At 43.1% G+C, this 25,607-nt stretch overlaps 1 protein-coding gene across 2 annotated transcripts; it reads right to left on the bottom strand.

The window, feature by feature from the left end:
• Nucleotides 1-222: 222 nt before the first annotated feature.
• Nucleotides 223-6,891, bottom strand: LOC130360737 (syncytin-A-like). 2 transcript variants are annotated; one of them, XM_056563314.1, is made up of 2 exons: nucleotides 6,874-6,891; nucleotides 223-2,472 (listed from the first exon to the last, which is right to left on the bottom strand). In XM_056563314.1, the coding sequence occupies exon 2, from the start codon at nucleotides 1,809-1,811 to the stop codon at nucleotides 531-533; it is 1,281 nt and encodes a 426-aa protein (XP_056419289.1). In that variant the 5' UTR covers nucleotides 1,812-2,472; nucleotides 6,874-6,891; the 3' UTR covers nucleotides 223-530. The 2 variants fall into 2 exon arrangements, with proteins under 2 accessions (XP_056419289.1, XP_056419281.1); XM_056563306.1 differs by lacking the exon at nucleotides 6,874-6,891 and adding an exon at nucleotides 5,232-6,863.
• Nucleotides 6,892-25,607: the final 18,716 nt, after the last annotated feature.

The raw sequence follows: 25,607 nt of genomic DNA, 5'->3' as shown, positions 1-25,607 counted from the left end.
CAATCATCTTCAGCCAATGTTGTCTGTCCCCACAGATTGTTATCATACATATCTATATAAATAAAACTCAATGTCTGTACGTATATGAAAGGTATAACTTTATAATCTACTCAGTACCCCTGGTACTGGTTCTCTGTCTTTTCTGTACCCCTGGTACTAGGTCCAATTTGGCTTAAGGCTTGTACTGGCCAGGAGAGCGTCTTGTCAGGTGTGGAAAAAATACATGCACACAAGATGCCGTCAAAGTACGCTCTGTTTTACTATTTGCCAACGTTCATATATATATACCATGTTGCTTAATAGTTACAAGTCAGCAGAACACAAGAACAGGATGTACGTGCACAACAGTTAGGAATCAGCAGTTGAGAAAACGAGAAGTACGATACGAGCCTTGCGGTTACAAACGGCAGAATCAAGATATATCATACAAGATTACAGAATTAAGATACACATCATACAACATTACAGATCTGTATTATTCTATCAAGACTCTTGTACCCTTCAATCCCCTCTTAAAACCAGTTGTCACTTTAGACAACTTGGTTTTTCTTGTTTTCTATTTTCTTTTGAAAAGTCTTTATGTAGGCAGTATAGCCTTCTGCCGAGTGACGGTGAAGTAGAGGGACTTGGGTGTCTGATGAGGTGGAGAGGAGGATTTTAGTATCTGCAGCAGGTCTTGGCTTGCAGCGTTTCATACATAAGAAAATAAGTTTTATTGATACATATACTATAAGGGCAATGACAGTAATGTGTATTATGAGCTGCAGAACGCCCCCTATCCATCCTCCTACGCCCTTGAGCCAGGTAGCGGGATTCAATATTGAAAAGGTATCCCCCCACCACTTATCCCTGTTGATTTCATTGTCTTTGGCATATTTGTCCCTCAATTTTTGTATGTTCTCAAGCTGGTGGTGCATCTGAATTGTTCCTGAAGTGTCTATGTAATGGCAACAAGTAGGACCTATGATTTGACACATCCCTCCTTGAGCTGCTGTGAGATAGTCCAAGACTATTGCGTGTTGGTTAGTCACTATCATCAGTTGATTTTGCACGGACACAGAGGTATTAGTAATTTCTAAAATGTCATATATTTGGTCATCGAGGTAGTTAGTGGCTTCGACTAACTTATCCCATATTTGCATCACCATTGGATATATAAAAATGGTGCTAAAAAGCTTGTTGGTTATTCCCATTTGTACAACATGTGGCCTACCGTTTTCCCTTTCTTTGTTATCTGCTGCTCTTCGGTATAACATATGTTTAGGAGCTGCTCTCATGTCAATGTCGTCGTTGGATATGACAAAGGTGGAGGGGGTAAGTCTAGCTAGGGTGCATGTGCCTTTGACCCCTACCGGCAACCACTTGTAGGCTTCCCTACCACATACCCAATAGATGTCTCGTGGGAGCTCCCAGAAAGAGGAATGTTGATTGATAAGTTTATTAACTATGTCAATGAGTCTAGAGGCATTTGTTAAGTAACACCAGGAAGGTATCTGCCCTAATCTACCGCAGTAGCCCACATCTGGGTTATTACATATTGGATCAGTAAGTTGGTATTCTGACGTGTCATTGCATGGTTGGTGTCCTGTTATATTATAGCAGTCTACGTCTTGAGTAGCCTGAGTAAAGAGGGTGTTATTTGGCCATTTTGGGTCATGTAAGTACCTTTCTATCTGGCTGGGCTTAAGAAGATCAGTACTTGCGGATGTCCTGTGAAAACTAACTTTTATCCCTTCCGTGGGGATCTCTCCTAGGTCTAATATATGTGTGACTACTCGAGTTACCCAGGAACCCCCTTTGAAGACCAACATTTGGTGTGGTCCTGGGCCTGGGCTGCTTAAGTTTCCCTGCCACCATGGCTGCCCCACCCATCCTACTATAGGAATACCCACTGAGGTGTTTCAGTTCTTTGCATATGGTGTCTCATTGTCAGCAAGCATGTCAAAACAGTCTCCCTGAAATAATTCATATGAGGGCACAGGGATAGCAAAGTAGGGCATGCTTTGGGCAGACACAGGGGCATGGGTGCATATCCAACAATCCTTTGCAGTGAGGTTTTGTGCTAACATTATATGGTGTTTCATGAACTTATTGTTTGGGTGTCTCTCTAATTCATTCTGTAGAGTCACCGTGGGGTGTATCAAAGTCAATAAAGTCATTAATGCAAACATCAGGAGACTTAGTTTCTTCAACCATCTGCCAGAACAAGGCCAGGGCATCAGCGGGTACATCTTTCGGTAGGCTTTCAAGGTCAGGGCTGTCTGCCCCCGTTATTACCTCCTTTGGGTGATGTTGAACGAGTTTGATCCGAGAGGCGTGGATCCAAGAAGGGCTGTCTTCCGTGAGAACCGCCGTCCTCTTCACGGCAACAACTGTGGTTGGGGGTCCAAAGGTGAAGTCTCCGGGCTTCTTTCCTTTCGACAGAGTCTTAACCAGGACAGTGTCGCCTTCCTGGAACTGGTGTGTTGGTTCCTGTGGGAGAGAAGGAGAATTACAGACAACATTTTGTTCTACTTTATCAAGGGTTTGGATGAGGTCTGTGACATATTGTTCCCTTATCTGGTCGAGGTCCCCTTCTTCTGTTATAAGTGGTCGTTGGGCCCATGGAGTCGGGAAAGGCCTACCCATGAGAATCTCAAAAAGGGGAGAGTTTTAAAGTCTTATGGGGGGTCTTTCTAATTTCTGAGAGTATGATGGGAAGGACTGGTTTCCACTTCTCAAAGGTGCTCCCTGTGGCCTACTCCGTGGAAATGAGCAATAAAACTGTGGCACTGTGTTGGGGTATGCATGGTTTCCCCTCTTTGTAGATCAATCCTGTTACAGGATTTTTCTGCAATACTGGATAACACCAATCATATTCCTCTTGTTTGGGAACAGAGGACTGAAGAGAGAGAAGAAGTTGTGTGTCTACGAGTGAAGGAGGTGTAAGAACTGGTAACATCAGTGAGGCAGGTTGTTGTGTAGCAGCCAGTTTGGCGGTGTGGTCTGCTAGAGCATTGCCCTTTGAAATGTGATCAGTCCCACGTGTGTGTGTCCTGCAGTGAATGATGACTGATTGTGATGGTAGGGTAAGTGCATGTAAATGGTGACAGGTTTCTTAGCAAAAAGTGTACAGGCTCTTGTGAGGGCGATGAGTTCTGTAGCTTGTGTGGACTTATAGGGGATGGACTGGGCCTTGAGGACAATGTCAGGTAATTGGACAATAGCATAACTGGCATGGTAAACATTGTCATTGGGGCGTGTACATGACCCATCTACAAAGACTTCTGGAGCATCAGGTATGGGCACTGAAGAGAGGTCGGGTCTGTGTGAGGCGTCAGTGTGGATGACTTGCAAGCAGTCATGTATGTCCGGCATCACATCATCATGAATTTTCAGGCCAACTAGTGCGCAGGGCCAGATGTAGGGGAGGCATACACCATTTTCAAGGATGGATTACTGAGGAAAATTGCCTCATATCCAGAGAGCCGTTGTGTTTACATGTGTTGTGTATGTAGGCCTTTAAGGAGAGAGATAACATCATGAGAAGTGTACAAGGTAGTGTCATGTCCTAAAGTAAGGGTGGTAGCTTGTTCAACAATCATAGCACAGGCAGAAAGAGCTCGCAGACATGCCGGCATCCCCTGTACGGAGACGGGCATCACCTTTGAGAAAAAAGCACAAGGATGCAGTTTGCCTCCGTGAAATTGTGTCAGCACACCCGCCATGGTTTTACAATTGTCTCGTGCATACATGTGGAAAGGCAAATTGTAATCTGGGAGACCTAGCCCTGGACTCGTTATTAAAAGATTTGTACATTTATGAGGACCATTTGATTAGATCTGGTTTGCCTGATAGGGTTGCATCTCTATGAGCAGTCGGGAATCCACTGCCTGCAGTAGTTTATCATACCCAAGAAAGATTGCATTTCCTTCTGGGCGTGCGGGGTGACCAGGCCCGCTACAGACTGGACTCTAGACTTGCTCAACTCCATTTTGGCAGAACAAAACCCAGATATTCAACCTGTTCACAACACCATCCTCAAGGCAGGCCTCCTCAGAGAAACTACACAGTAACAAATCATCAACATTTTGGAGGAGAACAGAACCCTGGGGGGTGTGCCATGATTTTATAAAGGCTTGGAGGACAATGCTGAACACAACTGGTGAATCAGCATACCCCTGGGGCATTCTACACCAGGTTAACTGTAGTCCCTCAAAGGAAAAAGCAAAAAGGAGTCTGGTCTCTTTGTCCACTGGGATCGAGAAGAAAGCATTCTTCAGATCGAGGACAGAAAAATGAGTTGCCTGTGCTGGGATTGATGACAACAGGTGAGTGACATCAGGAACTATAGGGGCAATAGGCACAATTAGTCTGTTGATGGCTCTCAAGTCTGGTACAAAACAGACAGTACCATCGGGTTTGGGGACCGGATTAATTGGAGTGCAGTAGGGAGAGACAGTATGTTCTAAAACTCAAGTGTGTAGGAAATGTTTGATCATAGGGCGGATACCTTTGATTTTTTTCCCGTGACAAGGGGTACTGTTTTTGGTAGACCGGGAGGATGTCTGGTTTGAGTCTTGCCTTGTATGGTGTACAGTCAATGTGTCCTACATCATGGTCACCATGTGACCAGACAATGGGGTCTACCTCAGGTGGGACTTGGGTCGGGGACATAACAGGATAATGTCCAGCAGGATAGTACCCTGCAGGTGTGACTATGGCTGTGAGGTCAGACGTGACATGTAACCTGGACTGGGATGAAGTGATATGTAATTTGAGTTTACATATGAGGTCTCTTCTCAGGAGGTTTACAGGGCATTCAGGTATGATGCGAAAGGAAGGGAAGGTTAAATGGTCACCCTCGGGGCATTGTGTATACAGGTGCTATGAACATACTCAATTTCAAACAGTAGACATATATATACGCATATATACATATATACATATACACATGCACATACACACATATCCCCTGAAAAACAAAATTGCACCAGATCCGAAGAAGAAGCTGTCATGCTCCCTGTAAACCCCGCCTTACTCCTCCCAAACCTCTGTGTCACCAGTCACCGCCCCTTTGAGTCTGGCTTCTTGTCTTTCCCCAGTTCTGGTCAGTCACCATGAAACATCTATTATCACATGTGTTACTGACAGTGTTACATAACATCAAGAGACATACAAGAAACATAACATGTAACAATACCGACATTTACAAATACTTAACGTACAACACACAGGGCCCACATTCTCACCAAAGATATAAAAATAAAAGTGTACACAGCTCTCTCAAAAATTTGAAAAATAATTATCTCCAATGCGCATTGTTTATAATCCAGTAAACCATTAGCTTGATTGTAAATGCCTAAAGTAATATTTATCAATTAAATAGTGATCACTTTTTATATTTATTTTATCTTCTTGGCCAAATTTCTTCTGTTATTACTCCTGTAATATAATCAGACAATTAATCGCATTTCCTGATACATTTCATTTTTTTTTTTTTTGGCATCAACCCTGTGTTACTGTGAAGGCAAGAAATTAATGAAAAATCATCAAATAGTTCAATTTAATACCACGTGAATATATTTTTCTTTTAACACCATTTTCATTACAACACAACAGCTTCACAGGGAAAACATTCACTGGTCATTTTCTATACACTCCTGATTCTATACACCTCACACATATATAACATACTTTATATCATAAGAACCATCCTATAAACGCCATCATATGACCACATACACAGGGCTTTCCAAGCGATTTACCACATCACTCCATTCCATAGCATTGAACACTCATCTTCACTTCATTTATTCCAGCAGTGTCAGCTCTGCTCATCCTACATTCCTCACACTGCTTCACATGCTTTCTCCTTCACAAATCACCTGCTTCTCCACCAAATCGTTGAGTCTCTATTTCTGACAACAATCTCTAATCCTATCAAACAATTTACACAGCCCTGCATCATAACGCCAACATGCTGTGAACCTTTCCCAAAATTCAGTAACAGTTTCACCTAGTTTTTGTTTGCATGCCACAGCAATAGGCAGTGATGATTTTGGTTCCTCTTTTAATTCTCTCCATATACGCTCTCTACCCTTCTCGAGATTACAAATGTAGTTGTTAGAGTGGGGGTCAGGTGGTATTTATCATTGGCCCCCTCCCTTGGGAATGGGCTGGAGTCCTTCATGAATTCTGACCAACCAACTATATCATCTACCCACGGATTCACTAAGTCCCATCTTGTAGGGCTAACTCGGGCCACATAAGCCTTACATGTTTCACCGGGAAGGGGAGGAGGATAGGACTTAGATGATTTGGAACCCATGTTCAGTAATTGGTGCAAAGCCTCAATCTCTGGATTTGGCTGTATTGAACTCTGATGGCTCCGACAATTCCTCTCAACAGATTAGGGATTCTCTGATTTAATTGCACCAATCACTGAGCATGCACGGTATCTCTGAACAAACTGTCACTTGCTTTCACCACATCCCGGGTCAACAAGTTACCTCTAGCCGGGAGGGTGGGGCGTCTTACAGATGTTTTGAGAACCAGCAGATTATTACTATTATTATTATTATTATTATTATTATTATTATTATTATTATAACAGTTATATGCACCTTATTCTATACATTAAAGCAATGTTAGTATACTCACGTGTCTTCTTAAGCGTAAGGGGAAAAAAAAGGAAGTTACAAGTAAAACACTAAACAGAACTAAACAGAAATACAAGAAGTTTTTTGTAAGCGTTAAGCCAAATTGAAACAAGACAACCACCCTGGATTGTCAAATTACTCTTAGTTCCTCATTTCCCCTGTTCCCTGAACAGAAGGCAAATACTGTAATACTGTGTCCCAGACACGATATGAAAATAACTCTTATACTTACTGGAATCGAGACGTGGCCAGTGCCCCCCGGGTCGACAATACCACACAAGGATATGGTTCTTACCGGTCCGGAGGATGACCCTCTCGATCCCGGACGAGCCCCCAGCTGAAAGGTATAACTTTATAATCTACTCAGTACCCCTGGTACTGGTTCTCTGTCTTTTCTGTACCCCTGGTACTAGGTCCAATTTGGCTTAAGGCTTGTACTGGCCAGGAGAGCGTCTTGTCAGGTGTGGAAAAAATACATGCACACAAGATGCCGTCAAAGTACGCTCTGTTTTACTATTTGCCAACGTTCATATATATATACCATGTTGCTTAATAGTTACAAGTCAGCAGAACACAAGAACAGGATGTACGTGCACAACAGTTAGGAATCAGCAGTTGAGAAAACGAGAAGTACGATACGAGCCTTGCGGTTACAAACGGCAGAATCAAGATATATCATACAAGATTACAGAATTAAGATACACATCATACAACATTACAGATCTGTATTATTCTATCAAGACTCTTGTACCCTTCAGTATATATGTATGTATGTTCCAGGATAACTTCCACAAGTTAATTATGTGTCAAATAAAAATATAAAAAAAGTTATGTTTACCCTAACCAACCCCTTTTTGTGAGAACGGAGGGTGGGTTCTTTGAAGTCCTATACAGGTCAAAGGACTTCTAGTACATCTCCGGGTTACATTTACTCTGGGCTGCAGAGATTGCCTGGGACTTTAAAACATCCATCCTGGGATATGAGTATGAGATATGAGGTCATTTATGAAGTGTGATATGAGGACAGGATATGAGATCAAGATATGATTGGGATATGAAGTTGGATATGAGAATGGAATATGAGGACAGATTATAAGGACGGGATATGAGGATGGGATATAAGAACGGGATATGAGGACAGGATATGAGGTCAGATATGAAGTGGGATATGAGAATGGGATATAAGGACAGATTATAAGGACGGTATATGAGGATGGGATATAAGAACGGGATATGAGGACAGAGTATGAGGACGGGATATAAGGACATGATATGAGGACTGGATATGAGAAGGGGATATGAGGACAGGATATGAGAAGGGGATATGAGGACAAGATATGAGGACAGGATATGAGGACGGGATATGAGGACAGGCTATGAGGATAGGCTATGAGGACAGGCTATGAGGACAGGATATGAGAATGGGATATGAGGACAGGATATAAGGATAGGATGTGAGGACAGGATATTAGAATGAGATATGAGAATGGGATATAAGGACTGGATATGAAGACAAGAGCGTCATTGTTCCTTTTCCTCTCCCATAGGGTTTAGAAAGGAAGACCGGTTCACTGGCTTGTCTATCTATTTAACTTATCTATATGTACGTTCCAGCAGAAGCTGCTGCGGTTCAATGATTCAAAGTGGCCGCTGCAGCAGCTTCTTGACGCCTGTAACTTGTAAGTGCGCAACGCACAGGCCAGCGCAGGATGCCGCTGGAGCCTGCAGGAGCGCGCCGACAGGTAAATATGAAAGCCGGGGATGGGACGGATATGGAAATCGGGCGGCGGCGGGACTCTGGCCCCGCAGAAGCCACTGCAGTTATATGATTTACAACGGTCGCTTTAAGTCTTTGAACCACAGTAGCTTCTGTGGGGCCAGAAAGAGTTTATCGGGGTATACACGCATTTATACGCACACTCATTTTAACAAAGATATTTGGAGAAAGATTTTACACAAATTCCCTTGGAAAAATGAGGGTGCATGTTATAGGCCGGTGCGTGTTATACCCTGATAAATACAGTGTATACTGTATATACATATATATATATATATATATATATATATATATGTATATATAGATATGTATATATATATATATATATATATATATATATATATATTGTGATAAGGTGGCAAGGAAAGGGTGTATTTCCTTTGCTCACCCTGAAGTATCTCTCACCTGCTTCTTAAGTAATGAGGCAGCAGGGAAGGGAGGTGTATATAAGATGGAGACGCAGTCTAATCTGTGCTCTCCCTGGGAAACAGTATGCTGGCTGTTAGAGGGGGAGACACACGGGCCCTGTTTAGGTAACACGCAGAAGGCGCTGCGAGTGGTCCAAGTACAGGTGTGAACTGGTAGCAAAACAGGTTGCAGGTGGCACAGGTTTTTAACTGGCTGACGGAAGCTCACCAGTTCGTAGTAAGGGCATGCTTACATGTATAGTCAGTGACCAGACGGTCTAGGGCTTTATTTTTGTTCCTGTTTATGTTTTGTTTTACCTGCAACCTGTGGAAATAAAGCCGGCGAGGAGCCAGACTTGTATGCGGAACTGTGGGCTGTGGTGTTATTGTGAGGAACGTGTCCCGTGGCAAGTGACCAGGACGATCCGAGAGCTAATCCCCAAGACGGATCATCACAATATTTATATATATATATATATATATATATATATATATATATATATATGTATATATATATATATATATATTGTGGCAGTGTGGCAAGGAAAGGGTGTATTTCCTTGGCTCACCCTGCAGAAGCTCTCACCTGCTTCTTAAGTAATGAGGCAGGAAGGAAGGGAAGTGTATATGAGATGGAGACTCAGTCTAATGTGGGCTCTTCCTAGGAGACAGCATGTGGGCTGTAGGGAAGAGACTGAGCCTGCTGAGGAGTACACAGCCCGAGCTATGAGGGGCTCAAAGAAAGTGACATTGTGAGTAGAAGGTTGCAGGGGACATATGTTTAACCGGCTGAGGGAAGCTCAGCGGTTGTTAGTCAGGACAAGCTGATCTGTTTAGTCAGTGACCAGACGGTCTAGGATTTTGGTTGTTCCTGCTTTTTGTTTATTTCTTTCCCTGCAACCTGTCTAATAAAACTGGCAAGGTGCCAGATTTGCATTAGAAGCATTTGTTTGCTGGTTTATTGAGAAGAAACGCATCCTGTGGCGTGTTCCAGGACGATCCCAGAGCTAATCCCCAAGACGGATCGTCACATTTTGGTGGAGGATGCGGGCACGCCGTTGCTAAGGGCGACCCGTTGCTAAGGGCAACCAACGGGCGAGTTGGAGAGGAGCTGTTGCTAGGAGCAACCCCCTGCAAGATTGCAAGTCGGAGGGACCCAGCAGAGGAGTTCAAGCCCAGTTTGGTGTCTGTGGAGGAGCGTTGCTAGGGGCAACGGATCGAGAATTTTTTTTTTCAAGAAAATGGGACAACCTCGAAAGGCTGTTGCTGGGAGCAACCGACGTGGGCCACAACCGGTGGTCGCCAAGAAGAAGCCGAGGTCCCGTGAGTTGTCGGTGGGCGGAATCCCACTGTGGGTGGACTTGGATTGTTGCCAGACTGTATCTCGGATTATGCCAGAAATAATTCCATTTGTGAAGTCCCGCCCGGAGCCCGGTAAGACTGTTCAAATTACATTTGATACATGTTTTGGGACAGTAAGCCATATGATGGAGGTATGTGCGGAACTTACAGTGGAAATTGTACTGGGCAGAGACTTTCCATATTTCTGGCAGCTGTGGGATGCTGAGAGTGCACCTGAGAGTTCGCACACAAAGGTTCCGGAAGGAGTGAGGACTGGGAGGTCTCTACTGGACTGTGTGAATGTTGCTGTATATTGTGAACCCATGCAGGCTGATAATGTTTTTCTTGAAACACTTACGTTAATGTGTTCTGATGTAAAGAGTTCTATTCCCACCTCTCGCAGGACAAAAGAAAACCTGTGTGAGCTGGAAATAGAAGGTAAAAAGATGACGGTTTTGTTAGATCCAAAATGTATAATAAGTCTGGTAAAGACCAATTGCAGAAAGCCGGACCCCACTATAATGTCTATACAAGCCGGTATTTGGGGTTATAAAACTGTTAATGTGTGTATTTCTACTCCCTATGGTACCATAAGTCACAAGGTTGCAATAGAGCCTACCTTAGAGTATGAAGTAGTGCTGGGGAAGGATTTTCCATTTTTTCAGCAGTTGTGGGAAGATAGTCAGGTGACTAGAGCAGGAACACCTGATAGGCTCACAACACTTGGTTTTCACCACATAGCAGGGGACAGTAACTCAGCTGAGGACAGGGAGTGTCAGCAGACCCTAGGTATATGTCAGGTGGGAGTGTGCCAGACCACTAGGGGAGCTGAAGAATAGTCCGCGAGTCAAGTTAAAGTGGTGACTGGAATAGAAGCTCCAGAGATGGCTGTGGAAAAACCAAAACTTCAGAAAAGAGTACCAGTGGAGCTGGGGGCTGCACTTACGGTCACAGACAGAGTCCTAAGTGAAGGAGACTGTGACAAGACAAAAGAAAAGTCTGCCAAGAAGCCGAGAGACAGTTCAGAGGAACTGATCAGGAATCTCCCTGACTCGCTGGTGCCAAAAGCCATTGAAGTTGTTGCTAGGGGCAACAAACTTACCGCCAAGGGATTGCCGGTCCGACGGGAGTGTTTAGCGAGAGTCTCCAGAGTTGCCAACGTGGTGGGAGAGGAAGAGTGCCAGGTGTCAGTGGCACCTGTTGTGGATGATAATAATGAGGCACAAGTGGCCGCAACCCTGGAAAAGGGGGACACTTCATCTAGAGATGGAGAAGAGCTGGGTCGAGTGTCTGACAGAGGACCAGAGGATGTCTCAAGGTCTAACAGCGAGAGTGAGGAGACCGCTGTCAGTAAAAGGTCTCGGAAAAGACGAGCTGGCCTTGGGAAAAAACTGGAGCAGATCCAGAATCTGGAAGAAACCCTGCAGATGGTTTCTGTGAAGTTGTTGGAGAAAGAAAAAGAGGTACATCGCTTGACAGAGGAGAGGGACAAATCACTTGCTGACTTTAAAAAAGAGCAAGAAGTGAGGCTTCAGCTGGAAAAGGTCATGGAGCACCACAGAAGTGAGTTTGTGGCTCTGCAGGATGAACTGTCCCGCTCCCAGGGTCTTGTGACCAGCAAGGAGAGTGAAGTGCAGAGTCTGGCCAAGCGGATGTCATTCCAGGAAGAAGAAGTGAGTCTTCTACATGGTGCATATCAGGCTCTGCAGAGTGATCACAAGGCTAGCCTGGTAGCCATGGAAAAAATAGAAAAAGAGAAGCATGAAATGAAGATGGAAGCTGAAGCTCTTGCCAGCAATCTGGAGAGTGTCTCTAAAGCTAAGAGACAACTTGAGGAGGAAGTCAAGGTGAAGAATGCCCTTGCACATGCTCTTCAATCTGCTCGTCATGACAATGTCTTGCTCCGTGAGCAGTATGAGGAGGCCCTGGAACAAGTTGAGACTCTGCAACATGAAAACAAGAACTTGCAACAGGAGATCTCAGGTCTATCTCAACAGATTGGTGAGAGTGGAAAATCTATCAATGAGTTAGTGAAGTCCAAGAAACAGTTGCTGGACAGTGAGAAGGTGATCTCTGCACAACTCAAGAGTGAGCAGCTGAGATATATAAAGCTGGAAGATGACATGAAGATCTTAAAAGAGAGCCTGGAAGCGCAGAACGAAACGCGCAGAAGGTCCCACGTAGCTGCCTTGGTTTTGCTGGGAGCACAAATCTACGAGCAGGTGGCTGTGCTGGCGGACAATGAACAATTGAGGAAACAATTGCTGACTTCGGAAGATACTGTCAGGGACTTGACAGAGTTACTTGACAGTGAGAGGATGAAGTCTGCTAAGCTCCAGTGTAAGCTGCGAAAATGTGAGAAAAAGGAGGAGGACCAGGAAGTCCTAAAAGAGAGCAGAGACCAAGATATGGCGGAATTCGCTCAAGAAAGGCTTCTGGGGCCGAAGTTACAGGATACAGTTATGCTTTCTCTGAATGCCAAAAAGTCCTCTAAAGCTAAGATTGAGGTGAAGTCCCCTGAAGCTAGTACTGAGCTGAAACCTGGTGGGAAATCCTCTGAAGTGGAGACTAAGGAGAAGAGAGGTGGGAAATCCTCTGAACCTGAGCAGACCAAAAATTCTGAAGGTAATGCTGAGGCACAGAAATCCTCTGAAGCAGAAGCTAAACCAGAGTCAACCTCAAAAGCTGTGAGTAAAGAGAATGGCACAACTGACGCTACAGGTGAAGAGAAGAGTAAGCCTGAAGAAGCTGCAGTAGAAGCTGATTCTACACAAGAATCTGAAGGAGCCAAAGACTCTGAAGCCAAACCTGAGGAAGCTGGTGCCCCTGAAGAGAAAGCTGGAAGGGATGAGGTGAAACCATGTGAGAAATCCACTGAAGTCAAGACTGAGGTGAAACCAGGTGGGAAGTCCTCTAAAGTTGAAACTGAAATGGACCCGTGTCAGAGGTCCCCTGATGGTACAGAGAACAAGACAGTGGTTGGTGAAGCCACTGAGGCCGAAAGATTCTCTGAAGCAGAGGCAGAGGTCCGGCAAGCCAGAAGAAGACAAAGGTTCAAAGCATCGGTCCTCTCACTCCTTAATTTCAAGAACCCTGCCCACACCAGGGTGAAGAACCTGGTACTGGAGAGGTGTGACCGAGAGACTTGCAGTTGGTGGCTGGTAAAAGTCCGGAAGAAAAAAGTCAAGGACTTCAGAGACTGTGGGACAAAAGTTGTCCAAGAGAAAGGAAAGGCAGATGGTTTCTGCCTTTCAAATACATGTGCTCCTTCCCGGTGGTTTGAGCAAAGGGGGGGGATATGTGGCAGTGTGGCAAGGAAAGGGTGTATTTCCTTGGCTCACCCTGCAGAAGCTCTCACCTGCTTCTTAAGTAATGAGGCAGGAAGGAAGGGAAGTGCATATGAGATGGAGACTCAGTCTAATGTGGGCTCTTCCTAGGAGACAGCATGTGGGCTGTAGGGAAGAGACTGAGCCTGCTGAGGAGTACACAGCCCGAGCTATGAGGGGCTCAAAGAGAGTGACATTGTGAGTAGAAGGTTGCAGGGGACATATGTTTAACCGGCTGAGGGAAGCTCAGCGGTTGTTAGTCAGGACAAGCTGATCTGTTTAGTCAGTGACCAGACGGTCTAGGATTTTGGTTGTTCCTGCTTTTTGTTTATTTCTTTCCCTGCAACCTGTCTAATAAAACTGGCAAGGTGCCAGATTTCCATTAGAAGCATTTGTTTGCTGGTTTATTGAGAAGAAACGCATCCTGTGGCGTGTTCCAGGACGATCCCAGAGCTAATCCCCAAGACGGATCGTCACAATATATATATATATATATATATATATATATATATATATATATATATATATATATAATTTGTATGAAGTAAGTATTTGTGTACCTTAAATAAAGTCACTTGATATGATAGACAGGGGACCAGTACATTGTGTGAATGGATGGCTGCTTCTCCACTATCACAGATGGCTATTTAGTACAGTTACAGAAATGGGGTTAAAACAAATCTGATATAATCAGATATGACAATATATTTTACCAGAAAGGTTATTTTGTAAGCAGTATCACTTTTGCTGATTTATGAAATAGCACAGATGGTGGCATTACAACGCTACACAGTCAGGGCTCCTTATCTTTAGGCCTGGCGCCCATTCATGTCATGTTGTGTTTATTGCTGTCATGAAGCTTTTTGTACATGGCTAGTGAGGTGAAATGGAAGCAAATTTACATCTAGATATCTAAAACAAGTCATTACATTGACCTGCAGCTCTTTACTGCTGACAGAACTATCTTTGGGACACTTCTTTAGTTTGACTTGAGGGCTTACAATTTCTAAGTACACAGAATGGTTATACATAAAATAAGATTCAGAGTGAGAGTAATCACGTGTATGTACATATCTGTTCTGGAATATATTGGAAAATCTGTTTGTGTCATACAGTATGTATTGTATGAACGGTTTATTTCCATGTGTAGCTTATCCTTGTAAATTATTATTCTTTTCAGCTTTTTTTTTTTAATACAATGTTGCATCCAATGAGTTTGCCTTGAGAAAAAGCACTTATCTGCATGGTTACACTAGAAGTTTATAATAGCCATTGCACGTATATGGTACAAAGGCATAGTGAGACACATAATATAAAATAATATATACGGAGATCTAGATGTGGAAAGTAAATAATGCAAATTGCTTCCATCATAACATATTATTCTCAATCTATCTTGTAGAAATTTGATGGAGCTAAAACATTCGGATTGGCTTGTAGGGTTACGGGTACACAATACACCTCAGAATATGTATTTAAAATGATCTTAAAGGGGTTTCCCAGTAATCTTAAATTAAAAAGGCAAACAGCAGTATTCACCTGATAAAAATCTTGCCACTGTCGATACAAAGATGTCCAGATCCTTGTTGATCTCCACTTTCTTGTCCTTGTCTCAACACAAGGTAATGTCTGTTCAGCCATTGCAGCTTTAAGGGGTTATCTGATGAAAAGATGTTTTCTACACATATATCCAGGCTGGTTTAAAACAAAAACAAAACTGTACATACTTTCTGCTCTCCCCTGCTGCCTCTGGTATTATTTAGTTGGTCTCTGGTGCTCTCATCTTTCTGCTTCTGAGGGTTGATGCATTGATGCTACCGTATGCAGGAGGAGGTATGTACAGTTTTTTTTTGGGGGGCAGCAGTCTGCGTAGATTTGTTAAAAGCACCTTATTAACGGATAAACCCTTATGCACATTGTAAATAAGATGCGCCAAGTTTATTAAAGTGGTATTTCGGCTTTATACATCTTATCCCCTATTTAAAGGATCACGCCGCTGGAGACCCCTGAGATCTTGGTGCAGCCTTCGGCATTCTGTGCCGGATGCTGCCTCCGAGATGGGGACGTGACACCACGGTCATTACATGACTTGACGATCCGTGCATAGGGGATAAGATGTATAAAGCCAGAATACCCCTTTAAGATGTGCATGTCTCATGAGCATTTTGGCTGTTCTAATGACAAAAAAAAATATCCACACATGCTACAAGCAGGCTTAGATTTGCAGTAGAATTAATACCAATTTCTATCATTATAAATAATAAATGGTTTACCCTGCCCATATTTCTTGTAATTTTTTCAAAAGTAGTGGGAGCCAAAAAGAAAGTTACAATTCCTATTCCTAATGTGCTAAATGATATCTAATGACCCAGATCTAAAACTGTTTAATTGAAAAAAAAAAAAGTGAAAATGTAGATGGACAGTCTCCGAATGTGCCAGGTTTATCACAGTGGCTCAGGCCAATTGATCAATTTGGCATATCTGAAGAATGTGTAGTTTAATAGTTGGCTAACTTTAGACCAAAATTGTGTACCAAAATGTTGGCAAATTTTTGGCACATCTAGGCCCCCCTTTTAAACCGAAACAATGCTCATTTTGCCAAGGCTTCTCACCTATGGCAGGGCCCTGCAGAAAACTGTTTAGAATGTATCTAAATAAATGTGGCACAAGTCATGTAAGACATTTTTTTCTTTGCACAAATTGCCCCAGAATTGTGGCACATTTGCAATAGTAAATTTGTGGCTAGTGGCTACAACACTGTTCGACTGTTCTTTCAATTACACTAACAACTTTATAATTTTAATGCCCTAAAGTGGTTATGGGATTTTACTTCATTAGTACCTGCACAACACTTTAATGCAAGTTAGGACAATAGCCTTATACAATGGAAGAACTGTGATATCTTCAAGGAAACTGCTCCATACACTGTTAACCTACATTCGGAAATGTCTCTTTTTGTTGTTTTGCTCCATGATTAACGGTGGTGGAGACATTTTATAAGCCATCTGTTGTTTACCTGTCCTGAATGTGAATGTGCGCAGCGCCGGTGTAGCTTCTGGCTGCTGACTCAAATAATCTTCTCATTAAAACATGACCTCTTGACTCTCCATGTCCTTTCTTAATAGTTTCTTACCATCATTTTCCTGTTCACTTCTTTTTTTTCTCTACCTGTAATCATTAACATTTTTAGGTATGGTCTAAGATGTATTTATCTGGCTATGCAGTGTTAAGTGGGGGCTATACAGGCCAAATGGAAAGTGCATTAGTGGTTTTATATAACTATATAACAATATATGCTGTTTAGCCAGGCAACAGGAGAGTCTTCCATTCTGTTAAACTATTAAGGCTGAAGATCCAGATTATTGTGGCTTTATACTCACTAGAATGTATAGCACCATTTCAGGGTTTAGCTTAAGCAATCCTTTTTTCCCAATCTTTTAACTTTTTTTCAGATTTTTTCCTTTAATAAAACATGTATCGTACAACAGCATTGCAAAGAAAAGGCACAAAGTAATGGAATCAAAATAGGTACCTTATATTTAATTGTGATAAACATGCCAAGAACCTCAAGTTCCCAGTCAGGGAAAGAAAAGGGTAAGGCGGTAAATGCAAACAAAAAGAGTGTGATATGAAGGGAAGGCGGGAGGCTGGGAGGGGAGCGGGGGGGTGGGGGGAATTGGCCTTCAAGCCATAAACTCTTAAAGCAAACTATTCCTATTTTGCTTTTGCTGAATATGTGGACTTTTCGAGCCATATTATTTTCTCAGTTTGACTCGTTTGCAAGATGGACACATCCTGTATCAACCCTAGGGTTTCACAAGAAACCGTGCCTCATACTTCACACTATGCTTATATACCTTGATTTGTAGATGTGTATATATATATATATATATATATATATATATATATATAATGCAAAGTAGAGCAGTAAGGAGGTGCAGGCAGTCTCAGGGACCCCGGTCCTGGGTCCAATGCATAGATTCAAAATAGAAAGGCGACCACAGCACTCAAGAGTAGCAATGTAAAGTAGCTTTATTCCAGGAAAATACTCAACATGCAACGTTTCTGTGGTCTCACATCACCATTTTCAAGCAACAAGTAAGTGATCCCAAGGTATTATATAAATATATATATATATATATACATATATATATGTGTATATATATATATATATTTATATATATATATATATATATATATATATATATATATAAAACATGTGGTAGCTCATTTAGCATAATTAAACATTAATAAAATGCTAATTTCAAAAATTATAATGAGAATTGCATATAGAGGACATCATTTAGTGTCCAAGGACATAGTTAATATATATATGGTCTCATATATCATAATAAAGTGTCAGCAGTGCATTAAAAGACATAATACAGGGTGGGCAATTTATATTGATACACCTTAATAAAATGGGAATGGTTGGTGATATTAACTTCCTGTTTGTGGCACATTAGTATATGTGAGGGGGGAAACTATTCAAGATGGGTGGTGACCGTGGTGGCCATTTTGAAGTCCGCCATTTTGAATCCAACTTTTGTTTTTTCAATAGGAAGAGGGTCATGTGACACATCAAACTTATTGGGAATTTCACAAGAAAAACAATGATGTGCTTGGTTTTAACATAACTTTATTCTTTCATGAGTTATTTACAAGTTTCTGACCACTTGTAAAATGTGTTCAATGTGCTGCCCATTGTGTTGGATTGTAAATGCATCCCTCTTCTCCCACTCTTCACACACTGATAGCAACACCGCAGGAGAAATGCTAGTACAGGCTTCCAGTATCAGTAGTTTCAGGTCCTGAAGAATGGGCAAAACAATAATTGGAACAGGACCCTCAGTTTACACAGAAGATTTGGTTCAGTTATGAGGCAAACTTTTATATGAATGGGGAAGTTAACAAACAAAACCACCGCTATTGCTATTGCTACCCACATTGGATGGATCCCTCCAAGACTGTTGGAACACAAAAATTTATGGTATGGTGTGGTATTTGGGGTACAAAGATAGTGAGGCCATTCCTCATCAATGGAAACCTCAAGGCCACTGGATATGCGAAATTGCTACATGATGATGTGTTTCCCTCTATGCACTGAAGCTGGCACGTTCCCTGAGTTTTTCCAGCAAGATGGTGCACCACCACATTATGGGTGTCAGGTCGGAGCATTCCTAGATGAACAGTTTCCTGGAAAGTGGATTGGTCATCGTGGGCCAGTTGAATGGCCCCCAAGGTCTCCCGATCTGACCCCCTTAAACTTTCATCTTTGGGGTCATCTGAAGGCATTTATCTATGCTGGGAAGATACGAGATGTGCAGCACCTGAAACTACGGATACTGGAAGCCTGTGCTAGCATTTCTCCTGCGGTGTTGCTATCAGTGTGTGAGTGGGAGAAGAGGGTTGCATTGAAAATCCAACACAATGGGCAGTACATTGAACACATTTTATAAGTGGTCAGAAACTTGTAAATAATTCATGAAAGAATAAAGTTACGTTAAAACCAAGCACATCATTGTTTTTCTTGTGAAATAAGTTTGATGTGTCACATGACCCTCTTCCTATTGAAAAAACAAAAGTTGGATTCAAAATGGCCGCCATGCTCACCATCCATCTTGAAAAGTTTCCCCCCTCACATATATCAATGTGCCATAAACAGGAAGTTAATATCACCAACCATTCCCATTTTATTAAGGTGTATCCATATAAATGGCCCACCCTGTACATGAATATTACATAATGAAAAAACAGGTGGTATACATAATCACTTCAACTGACTAGGAGGGGCTAAGGTAAGTCTTACCAGGAGGAGGAGGATATCATCATTCATATCAACATGTAATACAGTGAGCAGCGATGCCAGCACATTCACTTCTGGGGATAGTGTCTGTGACCAATCAGAGTCAGACTGCCAGTCTGACATACGCAACCATGCGATTCGGTATTGTGACCTAAGCGGTCATGTGATCTGGCGTTGGTCAATGCAGACTGGCAGCCATATTAGATAAGGGCAAGATATTTCGCACAGACATACAAGCTATTCAGTACATGCTAGTAAAAAGAGGCCAACTAAAGTCCTGTATCTGAATATTATATGTTCAGTTTGTCAAGGCCATATGAGAAAAAGGGGGTATTCACCAATCAACAATTTTATAATAATCAAACATTAGAATCATAGACTAAAATAAGTCCACAAAAGTATTAGAGCCACAGAAGAAAATTATAAGATAGAATGGTTTGACACACTGATAGAATAGAATTTAAAATGTGAAATATCTCTTCTTCTTTTTTTATAGGACCCAGGACGGGCATTCAGCAAAGAAGAACCAATGGAGGAATTTGCTATTATGATTTGTTGCAATACATTTACAATATATTTTGAAGTGAATTATATTTGGGTTTTTTGCTCTGGGTTTCTAGAGCTATGACCAATTGAATCTTTATATGGGCCTGTCGAGAATATACTGATCTTGAATTAAATCTAATTTCAGGGGCTTTCAGCTGGTTTGACATTCTCCTGATGTCCTTTGGCTGCACTTATTTATAGCAGCAGCGGCGTCACTCTTCAATGAATGCAGTCCAGAGGACGTCAGGAGAAAGTCATACCCACTGAGAATCCTGCACCTGAGCTTGATGGCCAGGTAAGAAGAACAACAGGGAGAGGAGGGAAGGAGAAAAGGGATGTGTCACAAGGTGTGGGGGGATGATTTGGCACAGGGGGAATAAAGTGGCACAGGGGGATAAAGGAGGATGAATTTGCGCAGGTGGGATAAAGTGTGGAAAGAAATGGCAGAGGGGGGATGAAATGGCACAGGAGGTGGCAAAGATGGGGTGATGGATTCGCACAAGGAATGAAATGATAAGGCCAGCAGGCATGCAGAAGCAAGAGTCCACTGTTTAAGCAGAAGACCACTGTGCTGGGGCTGCTGCAGGGGGATGCAGTGGGGGCCAGGGCCTCCTGGGAGCCTTGGCCCCTTAATGGGGTATTGGTTGTACTCCTGACGGCAGCCCTGTGCACAAGGTAGGGCCAGCACATAAACCTGGTTGTTACCTATTGGGTGTGTTTTGTCCCCTATTGGGAGTGTTTTGTCCCCTATAAGGTGTGTCCGTATTCATTATCCCGAGTGTCCCCAATTTGGAGGGTGCAAATACATTAAGTCTTATGGAACTCTGCCAGGGAATCAAAAACTGTCTGCTATTCGGAGGTGTCCCCTATTGAGAGGTGTCTGCTAAGGAAGATTTTATTATAGCTTATATGTCAGTGCAAGATATCTTGCCCTTATCTAGTATGGCTGCCAGGAGCTAAATTTACTTAGTGCGCCGGCGTCAGTCTGCACTGACCGATGCCAGATCACATGGCCGCATAGGTCACAATACCGAATCACATGGTTGCGTACCCTGGCATTTTGACCCTGATTGGTCACAGACACTATCCACAGAAGTGAACGCGGTGGCATCATTGCTCATTGTATTACGTGTTGATATGAATGACGATATCCTCCTCCTGGTAAGCCTTGCCTTAGCCCCTCTTAGTTCGTTGAAGTGATTATGAATATCACCTGTTTTTCATTATGTAATATTCATATATTGTGTCTTTTAATGCACTGTTGACACTTTTTTATGATATTTGAGACCACATATATATTAATTACATCATTGGACGTCCTTGATGTCAGACCTCAGAAACATTGCATGTTATATATTTTCCTGGAATAAAGCTACTTCACATTGCTACTCTTGAGTGCTGCGGTCGCCTTTCTAATATATAGTGTGTTTGTGTTTTTCTATTGTTTCCATGTTACAATGTGGAAGAAATGTTTATAAATAAACAGCTATATAACAATGGGGGTGGAGAGAAAAGAGCAGTTAGTGGTAAACAAACTAGTGGACTCAATACACTTCACAGGGAGGGAATACATTGCAAGTCAACCTGACATGCCAGCCACTTGACTCCCTACAGGAACCATTCTAATATGGTTCTCCAGGCGTAGCGCTCCCAAGAAACCCACTCTGCAAGTCAGCCATGTTGTATCATTCTGTCTGACAAAATGTTCTAATGATGGCCTCAATCCACAGTCAAAAGCAATGCACCAGAAAGAATGTTTACCATTTTGCGAATAGTTTTTAAGCATTTTTCTCCCTGTGCCTCTCTGCGTTTAGTCTTTAGACCTCTTGAACTTATTTTAAGTTTCCCACCACCTTGTGGACGGCATGTGTAGTAGGATTAAACCTTCTTAGACTAAGGGTACATTTTACTACTAAAAGGATAATATAAACCACAAATCTGTGCACACTCAATAGCCCTACTGCCTCCACAACCGTCAACAAATTGGAGGGCCTGGGGAGTCATATTATAGTATGTAAAAAAAACAATATATACTGTATACACATCTATTTACAGCATACCTGTCATTTGAAAAAACTCTTTATATAATCGAGATAATAACATTAAATGTATATTTTAACCCCTTCACGACGAGTGACGTACATGTACGGCGCTGCGAAGTGTCACGTGGCGTGTGGCGACCTACACGTACGTCGCGGGGTTTCGGGAGTGCCGCGTCACCGGTAGCGGTGATCGGGCCGGGATGATTGCTGTTATCTAACAGCAGGCATCCCGGCACATCGCCGAGGGGGGTCCTGAGACCCCCCCATGACCGCGATGCGCGCAAATCGCAGGTCAATTCAAACCTGCGATCTGCGAGATTCCGGGTCATACGGGTCACTGGTGACCCGGTGACCCGGAAAATAAGAGAGATCGGGGGTGACCGAGACACCCTCAATCCCCCTGAAGGGATAGGAGTTTGGTGGCAGGGGTGCCACCCCTCCTATCCCTGCTATTGGTCGGCCGAGCGACCGACCGATAGCAGACCGGGGAGGGGGGGTTAAAGTTCGGTTCCCACGCTTTGCCCACCTATTGGTGTCCGGGCAAAACGGGGGAACCGTCCAGGGAAGGTCGGCGCCGAAGGTCCCTTACCTGGATCCCGGATCCCCGAGCGCGATCCTCCCCCACGTGCGGCGGCAGCGGCAGCAGCAATACTTCCGGGTCCTGCTAGGTGAGTTGTTACCTAGCAACATCCGGAGGGCCACAGTTTACAGTGGTCTCTAAACCGTGGCCCTCCTGATGTTGCAAAACTACAACTCCCAGCATGCCCAGACAGCTGTTTGCTGTGTGGGCATGCTGGGACTTGTAGTTTTGCAATATTTAGAGGGGTTCAGGTTGTAGATCACTAAGTGGTCTCAAACTGTAGCCCTCCAGATGTTGCAAAACTACAACTCTCAGCATGCCCAGACAGCAGTTTGCTGTCTGGGCATGCTGCGAGTTGTAGTTTTGCAACATCTGGAGGGCCACAGTTTTGAGACCACTGGACAGTGATTTACAACCTAAACCCCTCTAAATCTTGCAAAACTACAACTCCCAGCATTCAGGAACAGCATAAGGCTGTCTTGGCATGCTGGGAGTTGTACTTGCGTGCCTCCAGCCATTGCATAACTACATCTCCCAGCAGGCCCTTCCGCAATCAGTACATGCTGGGAGTTGTAGTTTTGCAACAGCTGGAGGCACACTGGTTGGAAAATACTGAGTTAGGTCATATAACCTAATTCAAGGTTTTCCAGCCAGTGTGCCTCAAGCTGTTGCAAAACTACAACTCCCAGCATGCATGGTCTCTCAGTGCATGCTGGGAGTTGTAGTTTTGACCCCCCCTCCCATGTGAACGTACAGGCTACATTCACACTGGCGACAGATTACAGTGAGTTCCTCGCTACAAATTTGAGCTGCGGCAAATTTTCCGCCGCAGCTCAAACTCCTATTAGTAGACTCAGTGTAATCCACCTCCAGTGTGAATGTAACCTAAAAACACTAACATAAAATAAAGAATAAAACACTACATATACACACGTACACTGCCCCCCCCCCTCCCCAATAAAAATGAAAAACGTATTGTACGACAGTGTTTCTAAGATGGAGCCTCCAGCTGTTGCAAAACAAAAACTCCCAGCATTTCTGGACAGCAATTGACTGTCCAAGCATGCTGGGAGTTTAGCAACAGCTGGAGGCACCCTGTTTGGGAATCACTGGCATAGAATACCCCTATGTCCACCCCTATGCAAGTCCCTAATTCAGGCCTCAAATGCGCATGGCGCTCTCACTTTGGAGCCCTGTCGTATTTCAAGGTAACAGAATAGGGTCACATATGGGGTATCGCCGTACTCGGGAGAAATTGCCTAACACATTTTGGGGGGCTTTTTCTCCTTTTACCCCTTATGAAAAGGAACAGTTGGGGTCTACACCAGCATGTTAGTGTAGAAAAAATAAACATTTTTACACCAACATGCTGGTGTTGCCCTATACTTTTTATTTTCACAAGAGGTAAAAGGGAAAAACGCCCCCAAAAATTTGTAACACAATTTCTCCCGAGTACGGAGATACCCCATATGTGGGAGCAAAGTGCTCTGGGGGCGCACAACAAGGCCCAGAAGGGAGAGTGTGCCATGTAAATTTGAGGTGATTTGCACGGGGGTGGCTGATTGTTACAGCGGTTCTGACAAACGCAAAAAAAAAACACACCCACATGTGACCCCATTTTGGAAACTACACCCCTCACGGAATGTAATAAAGGGTGCAGTGAGAATTTAAACCCCACAGGTGTCTGACGGATCTTTGGAACAGTGGTCCGTGAAAATGAAAAATTTTGCACAGCCCACTGTTCCAAAGATCTGTCAGACTCCAGTGGGGGGTAAATGCTCACTGTACCCCTCATTACATTCTGTGAGGGGTTTAGTTTCCAAAAGGGTATGCCATGTGTTTTTTTTTTTTGCTGTCCTGGCACCATAGGGGCTTCCTAAATGCGACATGCCCCCCGAGCAAAATTTGCTCTCAAAAAGCCAAATATGACGCCTTCTCTTCTGAGCATTGTAGTTCGCCCGCAGTGCCCTTCAGGTCCACTTATGGGGTACCTCCATACTCAGAAGAGATGGGGTTCCAAATTTTGGGGGGTCTTTTCTGCTATTAACCCTTGCAAAAATGTGAAATTTGGGTGGAAACCCACATTTTAGTGATTTTTTTTTTTTTACATATGCAAAAGTCGTGAAACACCTGTGGGGTATTAAGGCTCACTTTATCCCTTGTTACGTTCCTCAAGGGGTCTAGTTTCCAAAATGGTATGCCATGTGGTTTTTTTTTTTGCTGTCCTGGCACCATAGGGGCTTCCTAAATGCAACATGCCCCCCGAGCAAAATTTGCACTCAAAAAGCCAAATATGACTCCTTCTCTTCTGAGCATTGTAGTTCGTCCGCAGTGCACTTCAGGTCCACTTATGGGGTACCTCCATACTCAGAAGAGATGGGGTTCCAAATTTTGGGGGGTCTTTTCTGCTATTAACCCTTGCAAAAATGTGAAATTTGGGGGGAAACCCACATTTTAGTGAAAAAAAAATATTTTTTTTTTTTACATAGGCAAAAGTCGTGAAACACCTGTGGGGTATTAAGGCTCACTTTATTCCTTGTTATGTTCCTAAAGGGGTCTAGTTTCCAAAATGGTATGCCATGTGTTTTTTTTTTTTTGCTGTTCTGGCACCATAGGGGCTTCCTAAATGTGACATGCCCCCCAAAAACCATTTCAGAAAAAGGTACTCTCTAAAATCCCCTTGTCGCTCCTTCACTTCTGAGCCCTCTACTGCGCCCGCCGAACACTTTACATAGACATATGAGGTATGTGCTTACTCGAGAGAAATTGGGTTACGCATAAACGTATACATTTTCTCCTTTTACCCCTTGTAAAAATTCAAAAATTGGGTGTACAAGAACATGCGAATGTAAAAAATGAAGATTTTGAATTTTCTCCTTCACTGTGCTGCTTTTCCTGTGAAACACCTAAAGAGTTAAAACATTTACTGAATGTCATTTTGAATACTTTGGGGGGTGCAGTTTTTATAATGTGGTCATTTATGCTGTATTTCTAATATGAAGACCCTTCAAATCCACTTCAAACCTGAACTGGTCCCTGAAAAATTGTGAGTTTGAAAATTTTGTGAAAAATTGGAAAATTGCTGATGAACTTTGAAGCCCTCTGGTGTCTTCCAAAAGTGAAAACTCGTCAATTTTATGA

Source organism: Hyla sarda, chromosome 1 (assembly GCF_029499605.1).
Source record: "Hyla sarda isolate aHylSar1 chromosome 1, aHylSar1.hap1, whole genome shotgun sequence".
NCBI lineage: Eukaryota > Metazoa > Chordata > Amphibia > Anura > Hylidae > Hyla > Hyla sarda.
Note: the sequence above shows the minus strand (reverse complement) of the source record. Positions and strands in the feature narration are given on the sequence as shown.